The 24,857-nt window shown below is 41.5% G+C and overlaps 1 protein-coding gene across 6 annotated transcripts in view; it reads left to right on the top strand.

Annotated features, from left to right (window-relative positions):
- The window catches only part of CIDEA (cell death inducing DFFA like effector a), a 58,022-nt gene that overhangs the window by 29,881 nt on the left and 3,284 nt on the right, over nt 1-24,857 (top strand). For 2 of the 6 annotated variants that reach the window (XM_024580544.4, XM_045187803.3), the window contains exons 1-3: nt 5,580-5,654; nt 19,239-19,383; nt 20,205-20,351. In XM_024580544.4, coding sequence (XP_024436312.2) covers nt 5,614-5,654; nt 19,239-19,383; nt 20,205-20,351 — 333 coding nt within the window. In that variant the 5' untranslated portion in view covers nt 5,580-5,613. The other 4 variants (XM_045187805.2, XM_024580543.4, XM_045187806.3 and 1 more) reach the window with 4 other exon arrangements.

Raw genomic sequence — 24,857 nt, 5'->3', positions numbered from 1 at the left:
AAACACAGGGAGGCTTCCAAAACAAGGTGACAAAGACACATGGCCCAAATGAAAGAACAGATCAAAACTCCAGAAAAAGAGCTAAATAAAACGGAGATAAGTAAGCTATCAGATGTATCTTTATACTGTTTATAAGGATGCTCAAGGAAATTAATGAGGACCTCAGCAGCATTAAAAAGACCCAGTCATAAGTGAAGGATACACTAATTGAGATAAAGAATGATTTACAGGAAAACAATAGTAGAATGGATGAAGCCAAGAATCAAATCAATGATTTGGAACATAAGGAAGCAAAAAACAACCAATCAGAACAACAACAAAAAAAGGAGAGTTCTGGCCAAGATGGAGGCTGGGTAGAAACCCTTTGCTTCCTCACACAACCAAAAGGAGAAAAACAACCAATCTAAAATCAATAAACCACCAGAAGTGCCAGAAAATCAAACTTCATGGAACTCCAACAACCACAGAATTAAAGAAACAGTCAAAGAGAACATCCAGACTGGTGAGGCAGAGAATGAAGAGAAACTGCAGTGAGGCAACAGACCATGGCGATGGGGCAGGCTGCGAGGGTGGGGCTGACTTAAGGGGAAACGGAAACTCAGAGGTGGCTGTGGACTATGGCAGTTGCCGCGGTGGGAGAAACTTCCAGCCTTACACAAGAGTTGGTTGAAAAGTGCGCTAGAGATGAGCAGGCAAGCTGCACTGTTCCCTCTCTGGCCCCTCCCCCACAGGCAGCACAGCAAAGAGGGTTGCCCAGCCCAAGTGAATTCCTAAGGCCCCGCCCCCTTACAACCTATCAGGTGTGCCAAGACAAAGAAATACGGCCCAAATGAAAGAACAGAGCATAACCTCAGAAAGAGAACTAAACGATGAGGATATAGCCATCCCATCTGATGGAGAATTTAAAGCCCTGGTAATCAAAATTCTCACAGAACTGAGTGAGCTTGGTCAAAAAATGAAAGAACAAGTGAAAGATACCCAAAATGAAATAAAGCATAATATTCAGGGAACCAGTCATGACAGGAAGGAAACCAGGACTCAAAGCAACGATTTGGAACAAAGGGAAGAAGTAAACATCCAACCAGATCAGAATTAAGAAACAAGAATCCAAAAAAATGAAGAGAGGCTGAGGAATCTCTGGGACAACCTGAAACATTCCAGTATTCGAATTATAGGGGTGCCAGAAGGAAAAGAACGACAGCAAGAACTCGAAAGCTTACTTGAATAAATAATAAAGGAAAACTTCCCAAATCTGGCACAGGAAATAGACTTCCAGGAAGCCCAGAGAGTCCCAAAGAAGTTGGACCCAAAGAGGAACACACCAAGGCACATCATCATTAACTTACCCAAGATTAAAGATAAAGAGAGAATCTTAAAAGGAGCAAGAGGGAAGGAAAGCATTACCTACAAAGGAGTGCCCATAAGACTATCAGCTGATTTCTCAAAAGAAACCTTACAGGCAAGAAGGGGCTGGAAAGAAGTATTTGAAGTCAGAAAAGGCAAGGATCAACATCCAAGAATACTCTATCCAGGAAAGCTATCATTTAGAATGGAAGGACAGATAAAGTGCTTCCCAGATAAGGTCAAGTTAAAGGAATTCATCATCACCAAGCCCTTATTATATGAAATGTTACAGGGACTTATCTAAGAAAAAGAAGATCAAAAATATGAACAGTAAAAAATGACAACAAACAACTATCAACAAATGAACCTAAAAAAATAAAAGAAAGAAAAACAATGAAAACAAAAACTAAGCAAACAACTACAACAGGAACAGAATCAGAGAAATGGACATCATGTGGAGGGTTTTCAGTGAGGAGGGAGACAGGAGGAATAAGGGGGGAAGGTACAGGGGAGAAGAAGCATAATTGGTAGGCATTAAATAGACCGGGAGAGGTCAAAAATGGTACAGGAAACAGAACTCGAAGAACTTATATGTACAACCCATGGACATGAACTACGGCAGGGGGATGCTGGAGGGTTGGGGGTGGAGGGGGACAAAGGGGGAAAAACTGGGAAAATTGTAATAGAATAATCAATAAAATATAATTTTAAAAAAGAACAATAAGAAAAAAAATCTTAAAAAATGAGAATATAAGCAGCCTCTGGGACAACTTTAATAGGTCCAACATTTGCCTCATAGGGGTGCCAGAAGGAGAAACAGCAAGAAATTGGAAATCTATCTGAAAAAGTAGTAAAAGAAAGCTTCCCTAATTTGGTGAAGGAAATAGACATGCAAGTCCACGAAGCGCAGAGAATCCCAATTATGATGGATGCAAAGAGGCCCACTCCAAGACACATCATTATCAAATGGGCAAATATTAAAGATAAAGAGACTCTTAAAAGCAGCAAGAGAAAAGAAGTTAGTTACCAGATAGTTGCCAGATGGGAGGTGGGAGGGGGAGAATGAGTGAAGAGCTGAGGAGATTAAGAAGTACAAATAGGTAATTACAGAATAGCCATGGGGATGTAAAGTACAGTATAGGAAATGGAGTAGCCAAAGAACTTAAATGCATGACCCACGGACATGAACAATGGTGGGGGGATGGCCTGAGGGAGCTGGGGTTGCTAGGTAGAGGGGTGCAAAGGGGGAAAAGTCAGGACAACTGTAATAGCATAATCAATAAAATACAATTTTTTAAAAGTTTTGGGAAGATGGAATTATGAAGTTTCCTGTAGATGGCAGAAGGTAGTGGAATAAAACGGTACATATGTTGTTAAATAGAGTTATTGGTGAAAATGAAAAATGTGTCTTTTATTTTTACTTTAAAACAACATGTTTTTTTGGCCAGTCCAATATGTGGCCCCTTTTTGTCCACAAGACATTAAACTTATTAGTGCCTGGAAGTTTACAGTGTATTTCAAAAGCATTATCTCATTTAACCCTCATAGGAACCCACTGAGAGTTGCTAAAAAATACTGATTATCAGGGATTATTAGAAATAAAGAAATTCAACCTCATTTTAAAAAAGAAAGGAAAACTTGCCCATAAACAACAAATCTGAAAGTAGCAAGGCCAAAGTTCAGACTCAACATTCATTGTTTTACCTACTTTGTACATAAAATATAGAGATAGGATCAGATGGCTGCGCAAGTTTCTTTGAGTTTAAGCGTCTGTTGTCTGTAAGGCAGCCGCCATACATGAGAAGCAGTTCCTGTATCAGGAACCCTGACCCTGGCTAGGAGCTGGAATCCAGCTGTCTACCACCTGTATGGTAGTCATGTTCACTCTGAGCTGGACACTGGACTAGGCCAGCCTGCCCCTCACAGGATTTGATTCTCCCCAAACCGTATGACACAGAAAGCCCTGTGCCTTTTTACAAGTGCAGATCTGAGAGTTAGGCAATTAACTGTGTTACATCATTGCAGCACAGTAACTGGAGGCTGGATCAGGGTACCAGCATGGTGGGGTCCAGGGGAGGCCACTCTTCCTGCTTCATAGCTAGTTGACTTCTCATTGTCCTCAGATGGCAGAAGGAGCTAAGGATCTCTCTGGAGCCTTTTATTTTTATGTTTATTAAATTTTTTTAGAGAGAAAGAGGGAAACATCAATTTGTTGTTCCACTTATTAACACATTCATTGGTTGTTTCTTGAACCCCACCTTAGCATACCAGAAGGACGCTCTAACCACCTGAGTTACCCGGCCATGGCGGGAGCCTTTTTTATAAGGTACTATTTTCATCCCAGAGGGCTCTACCCTCAAGACTTAAGCACCTCCCAAATTGGGCATTAGGATTTTGATATATGTATGTGGTGGTGGGGAGATAAACATTCAGGCCATAACAGGGTGTCAGTGGGAGGGGTTCCTAATCATCTCTTAAGGCACCCCAGTCCAGCCCCAGTGGCTCTGGGCAGGAAACAACCCCTGCTTGAGCCCTGGAACTGGGGAATTCCCAGCAGGCCCCTTTGGGTTCAGAATTCTGGAAGGAAATTGCTTTTGGCTTCAACATTCCTGCACATAAAACTAGGCTTGTTGGCACCAGTGACCCCGAAGGGGAAGAAGTGTGTGTTTGTTTCTGTGAGTTCAACTGAGGAGGAAGGCAGGCAGAAGGAGGCACAATTTAAGTAATCAAGTCAATGTGCTAAAAACAAGTTGAGGCAGGAGAAACGAGCTTCAGGTCAAGCTACAGCTCTTTGGAAACATGGCTTACAATAGGGCAGTCAGCAGTTGCTAATAATTGGAAGAGCCAATCACTTCATTATGTGCAGGGGGGTGTGCACTAGCAGATCTCCATCCCAGAAAGTTTATACCTTTTAAAAGGACTGGAATTAAGGATCTGTTCCAATCCTTACCTGCGCAAGAGACTTCTTCAATTTTGTAATTAAGAGCTCTATTGAATCCCTGAGAAGCGCCGCCTCCCATCTCCCTTCTTCAAATTGTCCAAAACGTGCGGAACTGCATCTTCCCACAAGGACATCTGTGTAAGCAGGAAGTGGACAGAATCACCCTTAGTTCTGGCTCGGTTCCCTCTTGCCTTCCCTACTCTGAGAGAGTCCGTGCCTATAGCCAAAAGATTGTCAGTGAAGTCCAAATGGCTCCCTTACCCCTCTATTCTGAATGCCCTTCTTACTGCTCCTGAAATGTCCATGGCACAGCCAGGAGGCAGCTTAACGGGAAGGAAACTAAGGTGCCTCTGGTGTGTCCCAGTGTCTGCCACAACGTCCTCGCCTCTGCAAGGGGCCGTGTGTGGAACTTGGAACCAGGCGTCGGGGGGCAGGCCAGTTCCAGCGCTGACTGGGTGCAGCCTGGGGGGTCACTAAAGCGCACACTCTGCACCTCACTCTCCCCCCTTGTGGCCGGGATTTAAAACAGCACATCCACCTTTCCACAGCCAAAGCCATTTTGTCGGGGTTGGTGATGCCAACTACCCCAACCTGAAAGTGTAAGGTTAAGGTAGGCTGACACGCGACCATCAAGTGACCCATGGAGTATCTGGGGTTCCAGGGTCCTTAGTACTGTTCTCTGCATCAGTCTCGGAGAGCTGCTCCCCTCGAGGAGGCTGGAAGGGCTGTGGACTTCGAATCACTCCCTGAACGCTGCGCCGCGACCGTAGGCAGAGGCGAGCGCAAAGCTAAGGTTCCCTCCCTGCTCGGGTCAGGCTGCGGTGGGGCGGGGCTGGCTGCGGCGCTTTAAAAGGGGGCGTTCTCCAGTAGAAGCCGCGCCTTTGAAGGGACCAGAACCATGGAGATAGCCCGGGACTACGCGGGAGCCCTCATCAGGCGAGTTCCACGAAAGCTGGCCTCAGCACCACGCCTGAGCCCCCGCGCACACCTCATCCAGAGCAAGGTGTCCCGCACCCTCCTGCGCCCAGCACCTCAGTGAGCCCCTCACTCACCCTCTGCGACCTCTCTCCGGCTGCACCCCATGGGCCCCACATTCCCACGCTCCCCGAAGCCCGGCTCCCGGAGCACTGATCCACCCCTCCCCCCCACCCCGCGCCCACGCCGCGGCCAGGTGGGTAGGCAGAGCCAGAGCCAGTTGCGTGTCTCCTCCCTCTCCAGCTGGTTGCAAGCATCAGGTGTGGTGGCCCCACGGGCGCGGGCGTCCGCAAAGCAAGTAACAGGGGTGAGTGCGGGAGTGGCCGCATCTCTTGCCTTAGCGGCTGACACAGATGAGGGCGACGTCCCGGGAACCCAGAGCAACACTTACGTGGTGCGTGGGGACAGGGCTTCTCGGGGTCCTCCGTTTCGCGACGGGGCTGGGGCGTAGAGAGAAGCGCTGGTGGGGACACTCAGCGGCCTCGGAGCGAGTGCGGGCTGTGGGCTCCAACAAGAGGGTTGGCTGACGCACCTGTGGGTTCTTGGCCTGGGCTTGCTGAGCCCACCGGATTTGTAAGGGGGGCTTGGAGGGAAGCCCTCCCCCTGTTCGCTGCATCCAAAGGGAGCTGCCCAGGGAGGAATCCGGGGCCCGCAGACCCTGAGCCTCTTGGCCTAGCTCCACTCCTTTCCTCTTCTTGGGTTTCTTTCACATCCTGACATACCACACCAACCCCTGTTGATAAATCCTAAAGATTCCGCGTGGCAGTAACTTTATAGGTTTAAGGGAGAGATCATGTTTCTCTGAAGATCTTCGAAGTACTCCAAAGAAGATGGAGAAACCCTTGAGAACTTCAAAATGCAGGTTTTCACAGATGATGGATCCCATTTGTATGGAGGGGAGGGACAGAGTAAGTAAAAGAGAGGGGAGAATCACTTTACAAAACTAGGCTCTGAACTTGGGTTCTTAAAGAGGCTGTATGTAAAACTCAAATTTAGAAAAACAGCTTCCAAAATGTATGGGTGATCAGTCTGGACTGCACTGGCTTTCTCTTTTTAAACAAGAAAAAAAAAGTATGTCAGGAGGTGGGACCCTGGGACGTTGCGAAACAGACCTGAATCTGTTTAGGGATTCATGTGCATTCCCTAACGTGAAGCATCAAGGTAAGGCCCTTGATTTCCTTCCTGTTTTTATTATCTTTCCAGTACAACCCACTCCACACTCCCACTCCCAGGCATAACAACAACTGTGAACAGTTTGGAATGCATCCTCCAAACTTTTCTCCCATGAACATCCAAGCACCCACTCTTCAAGTTCCTCAGAACACTGAAGAGCTGGTGGGCTGAATTTCAGGGATGGGTAAGAGGGCACTGATTCCTCCCTGGTACTGCCTGGACTAGGAGGAGGGTCAGCCTGCAGAATTAAGGCTGACCCTGCCCTTGCACCTGACCCCTACAAGAGTGTCCCCAAATCCAAAATGTATCTGTATGAGGCCTACATGGGTTCAACTGGCTTATGAAATACTGGCAAATCAAAGCATAAGGAAATTTCTTATCTCCTGAAACACCTTCCTTCTGAACTTGGCAAGCTCTAAGTGCGATTGGCTATTTGGTCCGGTTTGCAGTTCTTTGAAATCTACCTGCTTCCAAATTGAGCAGCTGTAATTCTTTGGAATCTACCTGCTTCCAAGCTAAACAGGAAGAAACCAATCTGTAATACTTGTTGAAAAGAACACACTTTTCTTCCTGACCCTTCTTTAAAACCATGTCCAGGCTGAACAGCCACATGAGCCAGTCACTGCCACACTTGTAAGTATGGTCTTGTAGGACGTCTCTCTCCTCTCAGTGCTCCCTAATAAAACTAACTGGAGAGTATGTCCTAACTATGTCTCTCTCTCTCTTTTTTTTTAAGATTTTATTTATTTATTTTTAGAGCGTGGAGAAGGGAGGGAAAAAGAGAGGGAGAGAAACATCGATGTGTGAGAGATACATCAATCGGTTGCGTCTCGCACATACACACGCCCCAAACTGGGGACCTGGCCTGCAACTGAGGCATGTGCCCTGACTGGGAATCGAAACAGCAGTCCTTTGGTTCACAGGTTGCCACTCAGTCCACTGAGCCATACCAGCCAGGGCCTAACTCTGTCTTCGAATCACATCTTTTTAAGATCAGCTACATGTAAGCGATTATCAAATCTTTAACCAGTCATTAGTCCATTACTCGTCTGTAATCACTAAAGGCCTTAGTCATAAGGAAAGGAGCCTGAAGTCTTTCAGCACACACTGGACTTTGAGGATGTTCATGTGTGTGTGCTGTCCCAGAAAAAGCCTGCCCTGTCTTGCCCTGTCAGTGATGACATTCAGGCCGACTCTGAAGTTCTTATAAAGCTGATGCATACATTTTTCAAAATAGCTGTTTTTGTAGCTGTCATCTTTCCTTTTCCTGAATGAGAAACTCTAGGTTTTGTCGAGCTGCAATTTCAGTACAAATTTTTACCACAATATCTCTTGCTTATATGCCTTGCTTAGGGATATAAGCAAGGAACTGAGTTTACTTACAAGTAAATTTCTACAGCTCATGGAGACCGGCCAAAACTAGGAATATTTCCCAAGCTGTCCTATTTCTCTGTATTCCCTTATTTGCAATCAACACTTCCCTCCTTAACATTCTCTTGTCACTCTTGGCTTTGGCAATAGTGCTCAGTTGACTTACATCCTACCCAAGTCTGTGCTTTATTACTTCATATGGGTTCCTCTTTTTCCATATAGCAATGAAATACAGGGCTCCCTCAGTCATTGTTTCACTGTGTATAGCTTCCTGCGCAGTATCTTACCCAGCCTTATGGAGTCACCTCATCACTGCTAACACCAAAATGTTTCTTTCTGGCTGACAGAGACCTTGTTCCTGGGCCTGCCTTCTCTTCCAGCACTCTCAGAATAGACATCAACCCACAGGGTGCCACATAAAGTCGCTTACTCATGGCCTGTGAGGGTTTGCTTTGTTTCACTGGAGTAAAGTTCACATCCACTGTCAGTCTGTTTGTTACTTTATTTCTCACACTTTTATAAGTTGAGGTCTCCTTGTTCCCTTGAGGAAAAATACAAAGACTGTTTCCCTCACTTCTGAAAGATATGTCCCTTTACAATTTTGAAGATTAATTCTATGAAGTCTGACTTCGCTTATCGTCTGATTTCCCTGAAACAATCTATTTCCTTGAACAGCATAGCTGAGCAGCATTGTATGTTTCCTTGTCTGTATTTTTCCTTTTAGTGAGCTACTTCCCTTCCTGCTTCATATGATTGTCTGCACTTTCCCAGGGGTTTGAGGTGACTGATGTGTGGTGTATCTAAAAACAGAATTCCAAGGCTTCTCAGTGCTCCTATTCAACATTGATATCATAAGAAATTGAGGGGGAGATAACAACACATTTTAGGCATTGTGCTAACGGCCAGTGACATAAATTATTCTACTAAGAAAACCAAAAGAGAGTTGGATTAATACACAAGGTGGGACAAAGTAGTTTTATAGTTTTTATAGTTGTTTGTATGGAAAATAATGCAATAGTTAATAAGTAGTAATACAAGAATGAACTCTGTGTTTCCCATACTCAGAACTGTAAGCCTAGTTTTGTCCCACCCTGTATTGCTTTGCTCATGTAGCTGGCTGGTTACCCCTGCTGTTCATTTAGCTGGTGCAAAGTAAGTACTCATATAGTATTTGTTAAATAGATTGAGTGTATGTAAAATTTAATTTAACACCTTTTTATGTTGTATATAAGACAGTCTTGATTTTACATAATTTGGTACATCCAGTCACTCATCCTGATCATAGAAAAAAAGGGAAGAATTTAATTTTCATGTCTTCAAAACTATTTATGTGTCTTCCATGAGCCTTTTCCCCAACAATGAACCAGCTCTCCTGTAACAGGTAAGAAGAACAATAGACTGTGTGTCCCCACTTTATTTTTTACCAAGAATGACTATCTTGAGGGCAGTGTGAAGAGGGAGAACCAGTAATGACTGCCAGCACTTGTCTTGTCAGAAGTTACAGGACAGTAAGAACTTTGTATAATCAGCTGTGCTAGGTCACTGGAGCAGGTGTGAACATTTGTATCCAATGGAGAAATATGGGACCAACTAGGTCAAAGCTGTTCATGCCTACAAGGTGTGCCATTGGCCACCAGGGGATGGACCTAGCATTCCAAGACATGAACTTTGTTCTCCCATTTCTCTGATTTTGTCCTAGCCTGTCTTTTACTCAGTGACTAGGTCATGTGCCAACATGGAGTGAGGTGCTGTGGGGAAGTAAAAAATGTACAGATGGACCCGAGTCTCAGTGGGCATAGAATCTAGAAGCCCTCATTGGCAATAGCAATGACTTCCCACTTTGGGGAGGAGAAGCTGTTGCTGGTAAGGGTCCAAGGTTCCCCTCTGCTATAGGAGGGTTTGTACCTGGTATGGAAAGCCCCATTTTGTGAAAGCAGGGGTTGGATTTGAACCCCTGTGCTAGCAGTTGCTGACTCTGATCTTATTATTTCTCAATGTCTTGAGCCTGTTTTCCACATCTGTAATACTTGTCCTGTAGAGTTATTAGGCGAGGTGCTAAGGTATACAACTGGGGTGTCAAGCTCATTTTCACTGGGGACCACATCAGCCTTGTGGTTGCCTTCAAAGGGCGGAATGTAATTTTAGGACTGTATAAATGTAATACTCCTTAACAGTTAAGCGAGAGCTCAGCACTGCTGCCAGGTAGAAACAAGGTGCCGGACCAGATAAAACAAGGTGGAGGGTCGGTTTCGGCCCACGGGCCTGGTGTTTGCCACCTGTGTTCTAAACGTAAGTTATAATATGGATAATGCTCACTGCCCCATCCACACGGTCACCAGGGATGAGACTGAACGAATTCTCTGTATCATCAGTTCTACAGAATGTGAGCTCCTTGTTCATTGTGTTGTATGACGAGGAACCTGGTGTAACTCCTGGGAATCAGGGCAAACATTCACAGGCTGATGCAAGTCCCACTGCCACATTGGCTCAGGCTCTGATTTACACAGTGGGTCTCTTGTCATTCTGATGAGGCCCCACTGGAGACCACTGACCTGGCACAATCCCCTTGCTGTTTCCTCCCTGGAAACCAAGTATGTAGTGACTCTAGTGGTCTAAAGGAAAGGGGCTGAGGAGTGAACTGAGAACACTGCTGTCCTTTCAGTCATAAAGCACTATTCCTCACAGTGCTCCTCACTGATGTGTACTGTTGAGGTGTGAAGTTCAGACCTTTCTTCCTTTTTAACTGAGTGTCCTTGAGAAACCACTCTGAGCCTCAGTTTTCTCATCTGACAAGTGGATAATACTTTCCTCGTAAGGTTGTAATGATAATTAGTTAATGTATGTAAAGAGCTAGCACATTGCAGGCCGTAGCAGGCGCTCAGATGTGAGCACTTGTGAGACACTAATGTGATGCTGGCTGAATATGTTTTAGGCCAAATTCTTGCTAATAATCTAGGTCTGTTTCCATAATGCCAGCCTGTTGATGAGGCACAGGGATAAGGCACAAACACTCACTATTATGGGACACCTCCTTCAACTGTTGGTAGTATGAACTGAACCTGACAATGTTTGAGAGCTGGTTCATTATGATACAATCAGTTTTCCATATAACAAATTACTTGTGAGGCATTGAATTTTCATTTATGTCCATTTATAAAGCTTAATTTTAGACAATATACTATGTAAAAGTTCCATGTTTAGCACTAAGCTAGGCATTGTGGGAGATACAACAAACAAGCCTTTGTCCATAAGGAAATTCTAATCTAGTTGGGAAAACAAAGCATAATAAACAAGACAATGTGTGTGTATAAAAACAAAGTGCTAGATCCTAGGTGATAGGCATTTTAAAGCAGCACAGGTATTTAGAATTTTAGCCTTCACTGGACTAAACAAACTGTCATAAGTGTTAGAAAGCAGTCAGGTCCTTACTTTGTATCTTCTACAGGGTTGTCCTTTGTGTCATTCTCTAGAATCTCACTGTGCAAGTATTTGTCCAAATTGTCAACAACTATTTGAGCACCTCAAGGAGGGAACTTCTCTAGGAAGAGTGCAGCTATAGGTGCTGCTGCCTTGGGGGCCTGGGGAGTAAATGAGGTCACATGTCGCTTATCACAGCACCCAACATGAAGCAAGATCTGCCTGAAACGTTTCTAACTTCTCTCTTTTTAAGACATTGTTTTTCTAAATTTTTTATTTATTGATTTTAGAGAGGAAGAGAGACAAACAATGATTTGTTCCACTTATTTCTGCATTCATTGGTTAATTCTTGTACATGCTCTGACCAGAGATCAAACCTGCAACATTTGTGTTTTGGGACGATGCTCTAACCATCTGAGCTTCCAGCCAGGGCTAATTTCTTCTTTTTAATTTTAATTTTTTTCTTTCAGTCACAGTTTACTTTCAATATTATTTTGTATTAATTTCAGGTATATGGCATAGTGGTTAGACAATCATATGCTTTACAATGAGCTAATTACTGTTTATATTCTTGTTTTTGTTTTAATTTTTTTAATTTTTTATTGTTATTCAATTACAGTTGTGTGCCTTTTCTCCCCATCCCTCCACCCCACCCCAGCCAAATCCCCCTCCCTCCCCCACCTCCACCCTCCCCCTTGATTTTGTCCATGTGTCCTTTATAGTAGTTCTTGTAATCCCCTGTCCTCACTGTCCCCTCCCCACTCCCCCCTGTCCATTGTTAGATTGTTCTTAACTTCAATGTCTCTGGCTATATTATGTTTCCTTTTTTTTTTTTCTATTTATTATGTTCCAGTTAAAGGTGAGATCATATGTTATTTGTCCCTCACTGCCTGGCTTATTTCACTTAGCATAATGCTCTCCAGTTCCATCCATGCTGTTGCAAAGGGTATAAGCTCCTTCTTTCTCTCTGCTGCGTAGAATTCTGTTGTGTAAATATACCATAGTTTTTGGATCCACTCATTTGCTGATGGGCACTTAGGTTGCTTCCAGTACTTGGCTATTGTAAATTGTGCTGCTATGAACATTGGGGTGCACAGGTTCTTTTGGATTGGTGTTTCAGGCTTCTTAGGGTATAATCCCAGCAGTGGAATTGCTGGGTCAAAGGGCAGTTCCATTTTTAGTTTTCTGAGGAAAGTCCATACTGTTTTCCACAGTGGCCTCACCAGTCTGCATTCCCACCAACAGTGCACGAGGGTTCCCTTTTCTCCGCATCCTCTCCAACATTTGTTTGTTGATTTGTTTATGTTGGCTGCTCTGACTGGTGTGAGATGGTACCTAATTGTGGTTTTAATTTGCATCTCTCTGATGGCTAGTGATGCTGAGCATCTTTTCATATGTCTCTGGGCCCTCTGGATGTCTTCCTTGGAGAAGTGTCTGTTCAAGTCCTTTGCCCATTTTTTAATTGGGTTGTTTGTCTTCCTGGAGTGCAGTTGTGTGAATTCTTTATATATTTTAGAGATCAGGCCCTTGTGTGAGGTATCATTAGCAAATATGTTTTCCCATACTCTTGGATCTCTTTGTAATTTGGTGCTGTTCTCTTTAGCCATGCAGAAGCTTTTTATTTTGATGAGGTCCCATTTGTTTATTCTTTCCTTTATGTCCCTTGCTTTAGGGGACATGTCTGTGAGGATGTTGCTGCGTGGAATGTCTGAGATTTTCCTGCGAATGTTTTCCTCTAGGATTTTTATGGTGTTACGACTTATATTTAAGTCTTTTATCCATCTTGAGTTTATTTTTGTGTATGGCGTAAGTTGGTGATCGAGTTTCATTTTTTTGCACGTAGCTGTCCAGATCTCCCAACACCATCTGTTGAAGAGGCTGTTTTTGCTCCATTTTATGCTTCTGCCTCCTTTGTCAAATATTAATTGACCATAAAGACTTGGGTTTATTTCTGGGCTCTCTGTTCTGTTCCATTGGTCTAAGTGCCTGTTTTGATGCCAGTACCAGGCTGTTTTGATTACAGTGGCCTTGGAATACAGTTTGATATCAGGTATTGTGATCCCTCCTGCTTTGTTCTTCTTTCTCAAAATTGCTGCAGCTATTCGGGGTTGTTTATGGTTCCATATGAATTTCTGAAATGTTTGTTCTATATCTGTGAAATATGTCATGGGTACTCTCACAGGGATTGCATTGAATCTATAGATTGCTTTGGTTAGTATGGGCATTTTGATGATGTTAATTCTTCCAATCCATGAGCATGGTACATGCTTCCATTTGTTTGTGTCTTCCTTAATTTCTTTCTTCAGTGTTGTGTAGTTTTCTGAGTACAGGTCTTTTACCTCCTTGGTTAGGTTTATTCTTAGGTACTTTATTTTTCTTGTTGCTATATCAAATGGGATTTTTTTCCTGATTTCTGATTCTGCAGTTTCGTTGTTGCAGGAATGCCTTTGATTTCTGAGTATTGACTTTGTATCCAGCTGTTTTGCCAAATTCACTTATTAGGTTGAGTAGTTTTTTGGTGGAGTCTATAGGATTTTCTGTGTACACTATCATGTCATCTGCAAACAGTAACAATTTAATCTCCTCCTTTCCAATTTGGATGCCTTTTATTTCTTTTTCTTGTGTGATTGCTGTGGCTAGGACTTCCAGTACTATGATGAATAGGAGTGGTGAGAGAGGGCATCCTTGTCTTGTTCCTGATCTTAGTGGGAAAGCTCTAAGTTTTTGTCCATTGAGTATGATGTTGGCTGTAGGTCTCTCATATATGGCCTTTATTATATTGAGGAATGCTCCCTCTATTCCCACTTTGCTCAGTGTTTTTATCAGAAATGGGTGCTGTATCTTATCAAATGCTTTTTCCGCATCTATTGATATGATCATGTGATTTTTGTCTTTGCTGTTGTTGATGTGATGTATTATGTTTATTGATTTGCGAATATTGTACCATCCTTGCATCCCTGGGATGAATCCCCCTTGGTCATGGTGTATGATCTTTTGAATGTATTGCTGGATGCGGTTTACCAATATTTTGTTGAGAATTTTAGCGTCTATGTTCATCAGCGATATTGGCCTGAAGTTTTCTTTCTTTGTTGTGTCTTTATCTGGTTTTGGGATTAGGATGATGCTGGCTTCATAAAACGAGTTTGGGAGTCTTCCATCAGTTTGGATTTTTTCGAATAGTCTGTGAAGGATAGGGGTTAGCTCTTCCTTAAAGGCTTTGTAGAATTCTCCTGTGAAACCATGTAGTCCAGGGCTTTTGTGTGTTGGGAGTTTTTTGATGACTGCTTCAATTTCGTCTGCTGTTATTGGTCTGTTCAGGTTTTCTGCTTCTTCTTCATTCAGTTTGGGAAGATTATATTTTTCTAGAAATATGTCCATTTCACCTAGGTTTTCAAATTTCTTGGCATACAGTTCTTCGTAGTAATTTCTTACAATCCTTTGTATTTCTGTGGTATCAGTTGTAATCTCTCCTCTTTCATTTCTAATTGTGTTTATTTGGATCCTCTCTCTTTTTTTCTTGATGAGCCTACTTAAAGGCTTGTCGATTTTGTTTATCTTTTCAAAGAACCAGCTCCTGGATTCATTGATCCTTTGAATTGTGCTTTTAGTCTCTATGTCGTTTAACTCTGCTCTGATCTTAGTTATTTCCTTCCTTGTGCTTGCTCTGGGCTGTCTTTGTTGTTGTTCCTCCAGTTCTTGTAGGCATAGGGTTAGGTTGTTTGTTTGAACTGTTTCTAACTTCTTCAGGTAGGCCTGTATTGCTATGAGCTTCCCTTTCAGGACTGCCTTAGCTGTGTCCCATAGGTTTTGGGTTGTTGTGAGTTCGTTTTCATTTGTTTCCAGGAAGTTTTTGATTTCTTCCCTAATCTCGTTCTTGACCCATTCATTGTTTAATACCATGGTATTCAGTCTCCATGATTTTGAGTGTTTGGGGTTTTTCCCTTTCTGGTTGGTTTCTAGTTTCAGTCCCTTGTGGTCAGAGAAAATGCTTGGTATGATTTCAATTTTATTGAATTTGTTGAGGCTTGCTTTATGTCCTATCATGTGTTCTATCTTTGAAAATGTTCCATGTACACTTGAAAAGAATGTGTATTTTGCTTCTTTGGGATGAAAAGCTCTATATATATCAGTTAAGCCCATTTCCTCTAGGGTATTGTTAACTGACACAATATCCTTGTTGATATTTTGTTTGGAAGACCTGTCCATTTTTGATAGTGGGGTGTTAAAGTCCCCTACTATAATTGTGTTGCTGTCAATATCTTTCTTGAAGTCCTCCAAGATTTTCTTTATGTATTTGGGTGCTCCTATGTTGGGTGCATATATATTTACAATGTTTATGTCTTCTTGGTGGATTCTTCCTTTGAGTATTATAAAGTGACCTTCTGGGTCTCTCTTTATGGCCCTTCTTTTGAAGTCTATTTTGTCTGATATGAGTATTGCTACCACTGCTTTTTTTTTCCTGTCTGTTTGCTTGGAAAATTTGTTTCCAGCCCTTCGCTTTCAGTCTGTGTAGGTCTTTTGTCCTGAGATGGGTTTCTTGTAGGCAGCATATGTGTGGGTCATGTTTTCTTATCCATTCAGTTATTCTATCTTTTGATTGGAGCATTTCATCCATTTATGTTTAAGGTTATTATCGATAGGTAGTTATTCATTGCCATTTTTTCCTACCTGTGTTCCTCTCTCTTTCTCTTTTCCTTCCTTTCCTTAAAGCAGTCCCTTTAGCATCTCTTGCAGAGCTGGTTTGGTGGAAGTGTATTCTTTTAGACTTTTTTTATCTGAGAAACTCTTTATGTGGCCTTCTATCTTGATTGAGAGCCTTGCTGGGTAAAGTAGTCTTGGTTGCAGGCCTCTGGTTCTCATTACTTGGAATATTTTTTGCCATTCTCTTCTGGCTTGGAGCATTTCCATTGAGAAGTCAGTTGCTAACCTTATTGGGGCTCCCTTGTATGTTACTTCCTTTTTCTCCCTTGCTGCCTTTAAGATCCTCTCTTTGTCTTGGCAATTTGTCATTTTAATTATGATGTGTCTTGAAGTGGGCCTCTTTGGGTTCCTCTTGCTTGGGATTCTCTGTGTTTCCTGGATTTGGGTGACTTTTTCTCTCCTCAGATTAGGGAAATTTTCCATCATTACTTTTTCAAACAGGTTTTCTATCCCTTGCTCCTCTTCTCCTTCTGGTATTCCTATTATACAGATTTTTTTATGTTTCATGTTGTCCTGCATTTCACTTAATCCCTCTTCATTCTTTCTGAGCCTCTTTTCCTTTTCTTGTTCTTTCTGGGTGTTTTTTTCTACTTTGTCCTCCAGCTCGCTGATCCTATCCTCTGCTTCATCAAGTCTGCTTTTCATTCCTTCTACTGTGTTCTTCAATTCAGAAATTGTATTCTTCATTTCCTCTTGGCCCTTGTTGATGGTTTCTATTTCCTATTTCATGTTGATATAGTTTGCAGTGAGTTCATTATAGTTTTCCTCTAATTTCTGGTAGTTCTCTTTAAGCTCAGAGAGCTCAGTGAGCTTCTTGATAACCATTGCTTTGAACTCAGTATCTGATAGTTGACTTGCCTCTTTTTCAGTTAGCATTCTTTCTGAGGCTTCCTCCTTTCCTTTCATTTGGGGATTATTTCTTTGTCTTCACATTGTTTGTGAGACTCTTCTTGTTAGCCTCTGCTTCTTAAATTGCTCTATTCTGACTCCCTGGGTTTATGGTATGAACTTCTATGGTAGAATGCCAATGGGATTCAGTGGTACTGTCTCCTTAATCTCCTGTGCTCACTGGTCTTGAGCTGACATTTATGGGTGTAACACGGTCTAACTCTGGTCTTTTCAGCACTGCAGGTTTTGTTGTCTCACCTGTGGGAAAAAGAGAAAGAGGGGGGAAAAGAAAAAAAAAAGAAGGGAAGGAGGAAAAAAGGGAATAGAAAATGAAAAGAAGGAGGGAAGAAGGAATAAAGAAATATCGGAGGCAAGATAAGGAATTTTAACAAAAATTAAAACAAAAGAATAAATAAAAGAAGGCAGGAAGAAGGAATAAAAAAGGTAAAGGATGGAAGGAAGAAGGAATAAAAAAAAGACAGAAGGACAGAAAGGAAGAAGGAATTCAGGGGGAAAGGAGGAAAGAAAAACAAAAAAGTCTTCTGCTGGCTTTAAACCGGTCAGGTTAGTTCTGCTGGTCTTCCTGTCGTCAGATCTTTCAATGTCCTCTATCTTTGGTCTCCACTCTTCATATATGCTGGAATACCGTTGGCTGTTTGCTCTGCTCCTCAGATCAGCTAGGTATTTCACTGGTGTTGAGGGGAAGTGGACTCCGCTCCCACCTATCTTGCTGCCATCTTCCTGGAAGTCTCTATATTCTTTTGAATAATTTCTATGTGGATATATTCCTCATTATAAAATAGTCTACAGTCTTGGATGAAAGCTCTTTACATGTTGCTAGACTAGTCTCCAAGAAGAGGCAACCACCCTCTAGTGCAGGGGTGTCAAACTCATTTTCACTGGGGGCCACATCAGCCTCACGGTTGCCTTCAAAGGGCTGAATGTAATTTTAGGACTATATAAATGTAACTACTCCTTAACTAGGGGAAAGGAGCACGGAGCTGCTGCCGGGTAGAAACAAGGTGCTAGGCTGGATAAAACAAGGTGGAGAGCCTTGTGTTTGCCACCTGTGCTCTAGTATTACCAGCAAGGCACATCTGTTTCTTCTTATGGAGTTATTTTTAAACAACTTCTTGCATTTTGGTTTCTAAGCATGTGGTGGAGTATCAAAGGTGGTTTCACATTTCTTTAATTGCTATCAAAAGCTTCACATGTTCACTAATATGCAAACTTTTCTTATGATGTAGTTAGTAACTAGTGACTATATCACCTTTATGAGACAAAGAACAGGTACCTGGGGCTGAATCCCAGCTCCGGCTCCTACTCGCTGTGGATAGCGCACTGGACTGATTTTTCTCATCTGTAAATAAGAAAATTATAACTATCACAGCTTTCTGAGAATTGAGTTAATATTTATAGAGCAAAATATGGGTTTGTTAAATGACTTCTAAAGTAGTAAGCATCTTATCAGCTATTGTATTTCTCATCCATTTTACTACTTTTTGGTAGTTGCTAGATGATGAAAATTTAATAACCATAGGTAGAGAATTTTTTTTCCTCAAAAAATTGTCTTGACTTGTTTTGCTATTATTCTTTTCTTTCTCCATGTTAGTTCTTTTTTATGGAGAAATTTTGAGTTAATTCTTTCATAAATATGGAACTTACTTCAAAGGACCATTTGTCATATGGCCCGAAAGTTCTGTTCCTTCTTGTTATTCCAGCCACAGTTATTGTAGTATTCTGTTGTTCCTCATTGGCCCTAACTTAATTTTTTTAATTGGTTTATTGCTGTAGTGATCAACATCTTGCTTATCGATTTCTGGTTTGGTCTTATTGTACAAATATGGAACCACGTGTGTGTGTGTGTGTGCACACGTGTGCATGCGAGTGGCCCAGGTCTGTGCCTGGACTGGGAATGGAGCCAGCAACCTTTCCTTTTATACACAATGCCCAACCCACTGAGCCACACCAGTCAGGGCCAGAATAGAATTCTTATTTCTTTTAATACCTTTATCATTCTTTCTCAACTAGTTACTGCTAGGGCTTTGGTTGGTTGTTGGTTGGTGAGTTGGTTGGTTGATTTCTGCAATTACTTTCAGCAAGATTTTCACTTTTAATCAGTTTCTATGATTATAATTTATGATTTAATCAGTTTCCAGATTATAATGTTGCATTGCAAGGACTTTGAGTGTTCTGGTGTAATAATGGTTGTGTTTTTAATTTTATGTATTTTTTTTTGTTCCTTGGATACTGGGAGATAAATAGATAGCGACACATAATTTTTAATAATTTCCAACCATTGGATTTCTTTCTTTTAGGTGTAGATATTAAAATTGTTTGATATTCATATACTTCAAACCTCTCTTTAAAGACTCTTTTTAAAAAGCAATGTCGAATATATTTTTTTACTTTTGGTCTCCATTTCTAGGCCCCTGACATTTGTGGGATCACAGACTAAGAGAGTCCTACTCACTCCCCTCATGTATTCAGCTCGCCCCTTCCGAGTCTCCAACCATGACAGAAGCAGCCGGCGGGGAGTGATGGCAAGCAGTCTGAAGGAGCTGCTCAGCAAGGTACCACCAGCCTCAGTGCCTCCCCCACCAGTCCTCAGAAGGTTCAGGGTCTTGGTACTAAGCCAATGCAAAGAATGAAATGTCCATATCTTGCCCTTGAAAAGTCTAAGGGGGACCACTTCTAAATGGTTGAAGGAGAATAAAAGAATGAAAGGAAACATTACTGCATCTTTGTACCATAAGCGATTTAGGCACAGAGACAAAAACCTTACAGTCATCAGTTGATAATGTAGCTTTATTTATTTGACAAGAGAGAATATAGGGAAGCAGCAGACTTTGGAAATCTGTTTTTGTTATAAAGGCCAGGGAAGAATAGTCCTTAATCTGAGTGTCCTAGATCATAAAATAAGGAAGAATCACATGGAGGCATAACCCAGACACAGACACCCAGGGAAATAAGAAACAAGCATCCAACATGCAGGCCCTTAAGTAAGAGAGACATTCAAATATGCCACATAAGACTCAAGCTCCTTAAATATCAGATGTGCAGGATTATTCTTTTTATTTATCAAAATAAGTATGTATTTTTAGAAACGGTAATCATTAATATGGATATCACTAATATTTTATTAATCATAAAACTGTAATCATTTAATATTATTAAATGTAATCATTTATCTCATGTCATTGAAATCTCTGAAAATAGGTCCCTTAAAAATATTAATCAACTTGTCTTTTTCTCAGCCAAGACTGAATCATAGACACCAATTAAGATATATCTTGACCATTAAATTTTTATCAAAATCCGCCAGCTCTTCTGAAACTATAACATAGTCAATGTCTGTGAATGGTCAAATGTCTCTGATGTATTTCCAACCTAGACTCTGGACGCCCTACTTATTACCAGCACACTGGTCACTTTGGTGCTGGAGGAAGATGGCACCATGGTGGACACAGAAGAGTTCTTTCAGACCTTAGGAGATAACACACATTTCATGATCTTGGAAAAAGGACAGAAGTGGACACCGGTAAGCAAACACACTGTTGTCCAAAATAGCTACTGGGTAGACTCTTTCCCTGCAAAAGTGAATTCCCTACTTTGGTGTTGACTTGCCCACTTTCTAAAATATCCTTTATATACTCACCTAATAACTAGATGTGCCACCCTCAAAGGCGTCCGTGTAAGTATTTCTAGGAAATGTAGCATCTGTGTGAGCTGATGCTCTCTGATTTAGGGTTTGAGCAATGAATAGCTACAGATCCTGTTAAAGCTTATAGATATGACCTGCTGACTTTTCACTGTCTATCCTTAGGAGGCCAACAAGATTAGGTAGGGGTGTGTGTGTGTGTGCGCACATGTGTGTGCATGTGACTACAGTGATTTACAAAAGTAAAGAGATAGCCCTAGCTAATGTAGTTCAGTGGCTTAAGCACGGCCTGTAAAGCAAAGGGTTGCCAGTTCGGTTCCCAGGCAGGGCACATGCCTGGGTTGTGGGCCAGGTCCCCAGTAGGGGGCGCACAACGGGCAACCACACAGTGATGTTTCTCTCCCTCTTTTTCTCCTTCCCTTCCTCTCTCTCTAAAAATAAGTAAATAAAATCTTTTTTTTTAAAAAAGAGATAGAATAAAGTTATTTATTTCTAGGAAAACTATAGATTACATATCTTGGAAAACCCTCCCACTAAAAATGTGAAGCAAATATTAGAACATCTTTTTATATGCCTAACTGACCTTTAAGAAAAGGAAATCCTCAGATGCCAAATTTTTTTACAGGAGCCAGAATCCAGAAAGGAAAGCAAACTCTGAAGCTGGCTCTCACCTGTGGGCATCCACAGGCCTCAGTGACTAAGGGTTTGGTGCTGATGGATGCTGAGAGGAGGAAATTAAGTCTTGGGCTAACAGAAAAGTGCAAGTCAGATTAGAGATGCCCACAAGAAGCAGAGACTTTTAGAGGTCTTTCCTGGGAATCTGTGAGACAGCTGCCTTCATGAGGTTATAGGGATTGTTGAATCTAAAATCACCCAAGCTGAAAGTTTAGTTTACAGAAATCCAGGGAGGAAGCATCAGTGGAAGGAGTTTACTCATTGAATACTCTTTATTCAGATAGCCTCTCCCTCCAGTCCCAGGGATCCAGGGTTGATGTGCCCCATGTAACCAGCAGGAGCAAATAGGCTCAGAATGAATGGGCTGACCCAGGCCTCAAAGAATTTTTGTTCCTAACGTTCCAACAAATGTGAATTCACAATAAAACACAGAACATGGCTCAGGCACTAAGTGTGAGAGTAAAAAGGAATAACAAAGTCAGGCCTGCTAAGACCTCAGATGTTGGAGCATCAGTACAGGGTATAAAATAAGTATATTAAAATGTTCAAAGAGATATCAAAAGTAATCTAAAGTAGTAAGGAACAAAAAGGAGCTTTTAAAACTAGATAGACTTGAAAAGATAAATAGAATTTCTAAAAATGAAAAGTATAGCAGTTACAGTAAGTGAACCCTCTTATGCTCCCACCACCAACTGTTTAAAACAATTTGTCTTTATCCCATAGAGTTGAGCTGAGCAAGTCCATTCTTACATATATACCCAGCACACAATACCCAGCCAAGTGCTTCTGTATAAATACACATAAATAAACACACTCTTGTATATTCATTGGATAGAGTACTCTTCTGCTGTGAAAATGCATAATGTACAGCTACAGACATCTATGGGGATAAATCTCACCAACTGTGTTGGGTGAAAACTTGGCAGAATAATACATTAAGCAAGTGGTCCCCAGAATTTTTTTTTTTTGGTCCTCAAACTTTTCACCTGTCTTTCCCCTTTTAAAAATTAATGAAGATCCAAACAGCTTTGTTTCTGTGGGCTATATCCATAGAACCTATAGATATTCATAGATCAGGGGTTCTCAACTGGGAATTATTTTGTCCCTCAGGGGACATTTAGCAAACTCTGAAACTTTCTTGGTTTTTTACCTCTGGGATGGGGATATACTACTGACATCTAGTGGGTATGGATCAGACACGCTGCTAAATATTCTACAATGTACAGGAAAGCCCCCGCAATGAAGCATTATCTGGCCCCAAATGTCATTGTGCCAAGGCTTAGAAACTCTAAGCTACAAATACAGATAGTTCTCATATTCAAAATTAAAATTTAGAATTTTTAAAAAATGTATTACTTCATTAAAAATAATAACCCAAAACAGTTAATGGCAATCATATTTTTATGAAAAATAACTATTTTTCAAAACAAATATTTAGTGAGGAGTAAAATTATTTTACACTTTTGCAAACCTCTCTAATGCTTTACTTAATAGAGGACAGCTACATTTTCATATCTGTGTCTGTATTCGATCTGTTGTAATATATTGTTTTGATTGAAGTATGTGAAGAAAATATGACCTGACAAGTATAGGTAGTTGGAAAGGAAAGAGTATTTTAATGGTCTTTCCTGATGACTGAGGATATTCTTTTGATACTACACCAAAACTCAACAAGTGGTGGTTTCCTAAAGGCTGCCTACAGCGTGGAATCGGAAGGCATACCTGTGAAGTTTGCCTCATCTGTTACATTGGAATCCATTGGTCAATCTTGCACTTTAGTGGATCTCTTTGGCAGGGATGATTTTTAACATCATGCATTGGTCATTTAGAAAATACTGATTCATTGAGTTATGCAGCTTTCCCAAATGTACAGTGGAGAATGCCACTACTTGTGAGAGAATGAGAGTAAAAAAGCAAATTGCATCTTAGTGTTTATTATAAAAAGTTCTGACCTCTCAATCCCCTGAAAGGATCTCAGGATCCCCCAGGTGTCTCCAAATTACGCTTTGAGAACCTCTGCATTTCACAACTTATAGATATTCAAAAAACATATAAAATTAGCTATATAATGCTTAAGATACACATGTACTAATTTTTTTTTTAAAAGTAATAGAATGATGCACAACTTAGGTTGTTTTTCTCTTGGTAAATGAAGGAATACAATTGGAAGAGGCAGATAGGGTTATACTGGTTTTTTATGTAGAGTGAGTACACACATCTTATTATTCCTTACTTTTACATATTTGTACACTCCTATACATGTCAAATACTTCATAATTTTTCCAAGTGGAAGAAGAAAACTACAGACCAATTATAAAAAGCATAAAACTTAAAGTATCTTTAAAGCAGCTGATCATGCCAGTAGATCATGGAAGTCACTGGGAGGAATTGGTTATTATGTAACATATGTACCATGTGTAAGCCCTGGGTGTGGATGGGTGCTGGGATGCCAAGCTAAAATACAGGGCAGTGATAGGGAGCATGGGTTACAAGTAAGTCTGAGATATGATGGTTTTAGGAGAGGCCTAAAGCCATCCTCAATTTAGTATGGCTTGGGCAACTTGTGAGTTTGGGTTAGAGTCTTCCCTTGACTTCCACTTTTCAGCCACCTTCCTTCAAGGTGGAAATGTGCACCTCACAGCCAAAAATAGATCCTGCCCCACTTGAAGGTGTTTTTATCAGTGAGGCCAATTTTATTTGATTTGGGCAAGAATTTCCAGTCCAGAGATAACCACCAGGGGTCTCCCTACTTCGGTCCCAAAGCCACAAAGCCTATGAGGAAGCAGCTTCTGAAAGGGCTTTTGGGAAGAAGGCAAGGAGTCATTTCCTTCTTCCTTAGTCAGCAGTACAGACCTCCACGTGCCCGGAGTCAGATAGCAAGTGGATTAGCTTTGTGAGCATATCATAATTTGGATTTAAGACCACACTCAAGGAAGACATTTAGGGAAAGTAAGACAAAAAACTTCCATAAAACAGAAAGGAACATGAGGCAACAAAAAAACAGTTGCAGCAGTATAATCTTGATTTTTAAAAATATTTCCTAAATGAAGGAGTGTTTGCATCCCCCAAAGGGAAGAGGCTGTAGGACCTCATGTGCCTTCAGCGTTGGGCAACAGCCAGGGTTGGTCATTGTGTATGGTCTTTGTGGGAGGAAAGAAACGGGCTCCAGCAAGAAGGGTTGAGCACTTTAATGAGAATTTGCTTTCACCTCAAATATAGTAGGTTATTTTCATTATGGATTTAACATTCATAACCTCAACTACTCCCAACCCCAGAATCAATACAGGCTTTGTAACTATTAATTTAAATACTTTGAACCTAAACACTGCAAGATCCGTGTGTGGAAGAGCAGGCCCTGGGTCTGGCATGCGTTCCCCGACACAGCCCTTTTCTCTTGTTTTTTCAACACTCTTGGTGGGGAAGATTATATTGCAGTGCTGTTTATAAACACTTTCTCCTCGCACCTGAAGGGTTTGTGATGTTTCAGGTAGAATGAGAGTGGGTATTGGATCCAAACCTCTTTTGGTGTCCCCAGGAAGTCAGCTTTCCTCCAGGGCAGTTACTAGAAAATAGGAGATGCCCTAGGAGAGTTCTCACACTGCCCCTTACTCTTCTAGCCATGTGATTCTGAAACTCTCTGTCCAGAAGCCTCTTATAAGATGGGAAAAAAAAAATGCTGACTGCTTCTCTTTAATCAGACTGTTTCATAGT

The sequence above is a fragment of the Desmodus rotundus genome, chromosome 10 (assembly GCF_022682495.2).
Source record: "Desmodus rotundus isolate HL8 chromosome 10, HLdesRot8A.1, whole genome shotgun sequence".
Lineage (NCBI taxonomy): Eukaryota > Metazoa > Chordata > Mammalia > Chiroptera > Phyllostomidae > Desmodus > Desmodus rotundus.
The sequence above is the reverse complement of the archived record's forward strand: the minus strand, read 5'-3'. Positions and strand labels throughout refer to the sequence as shown.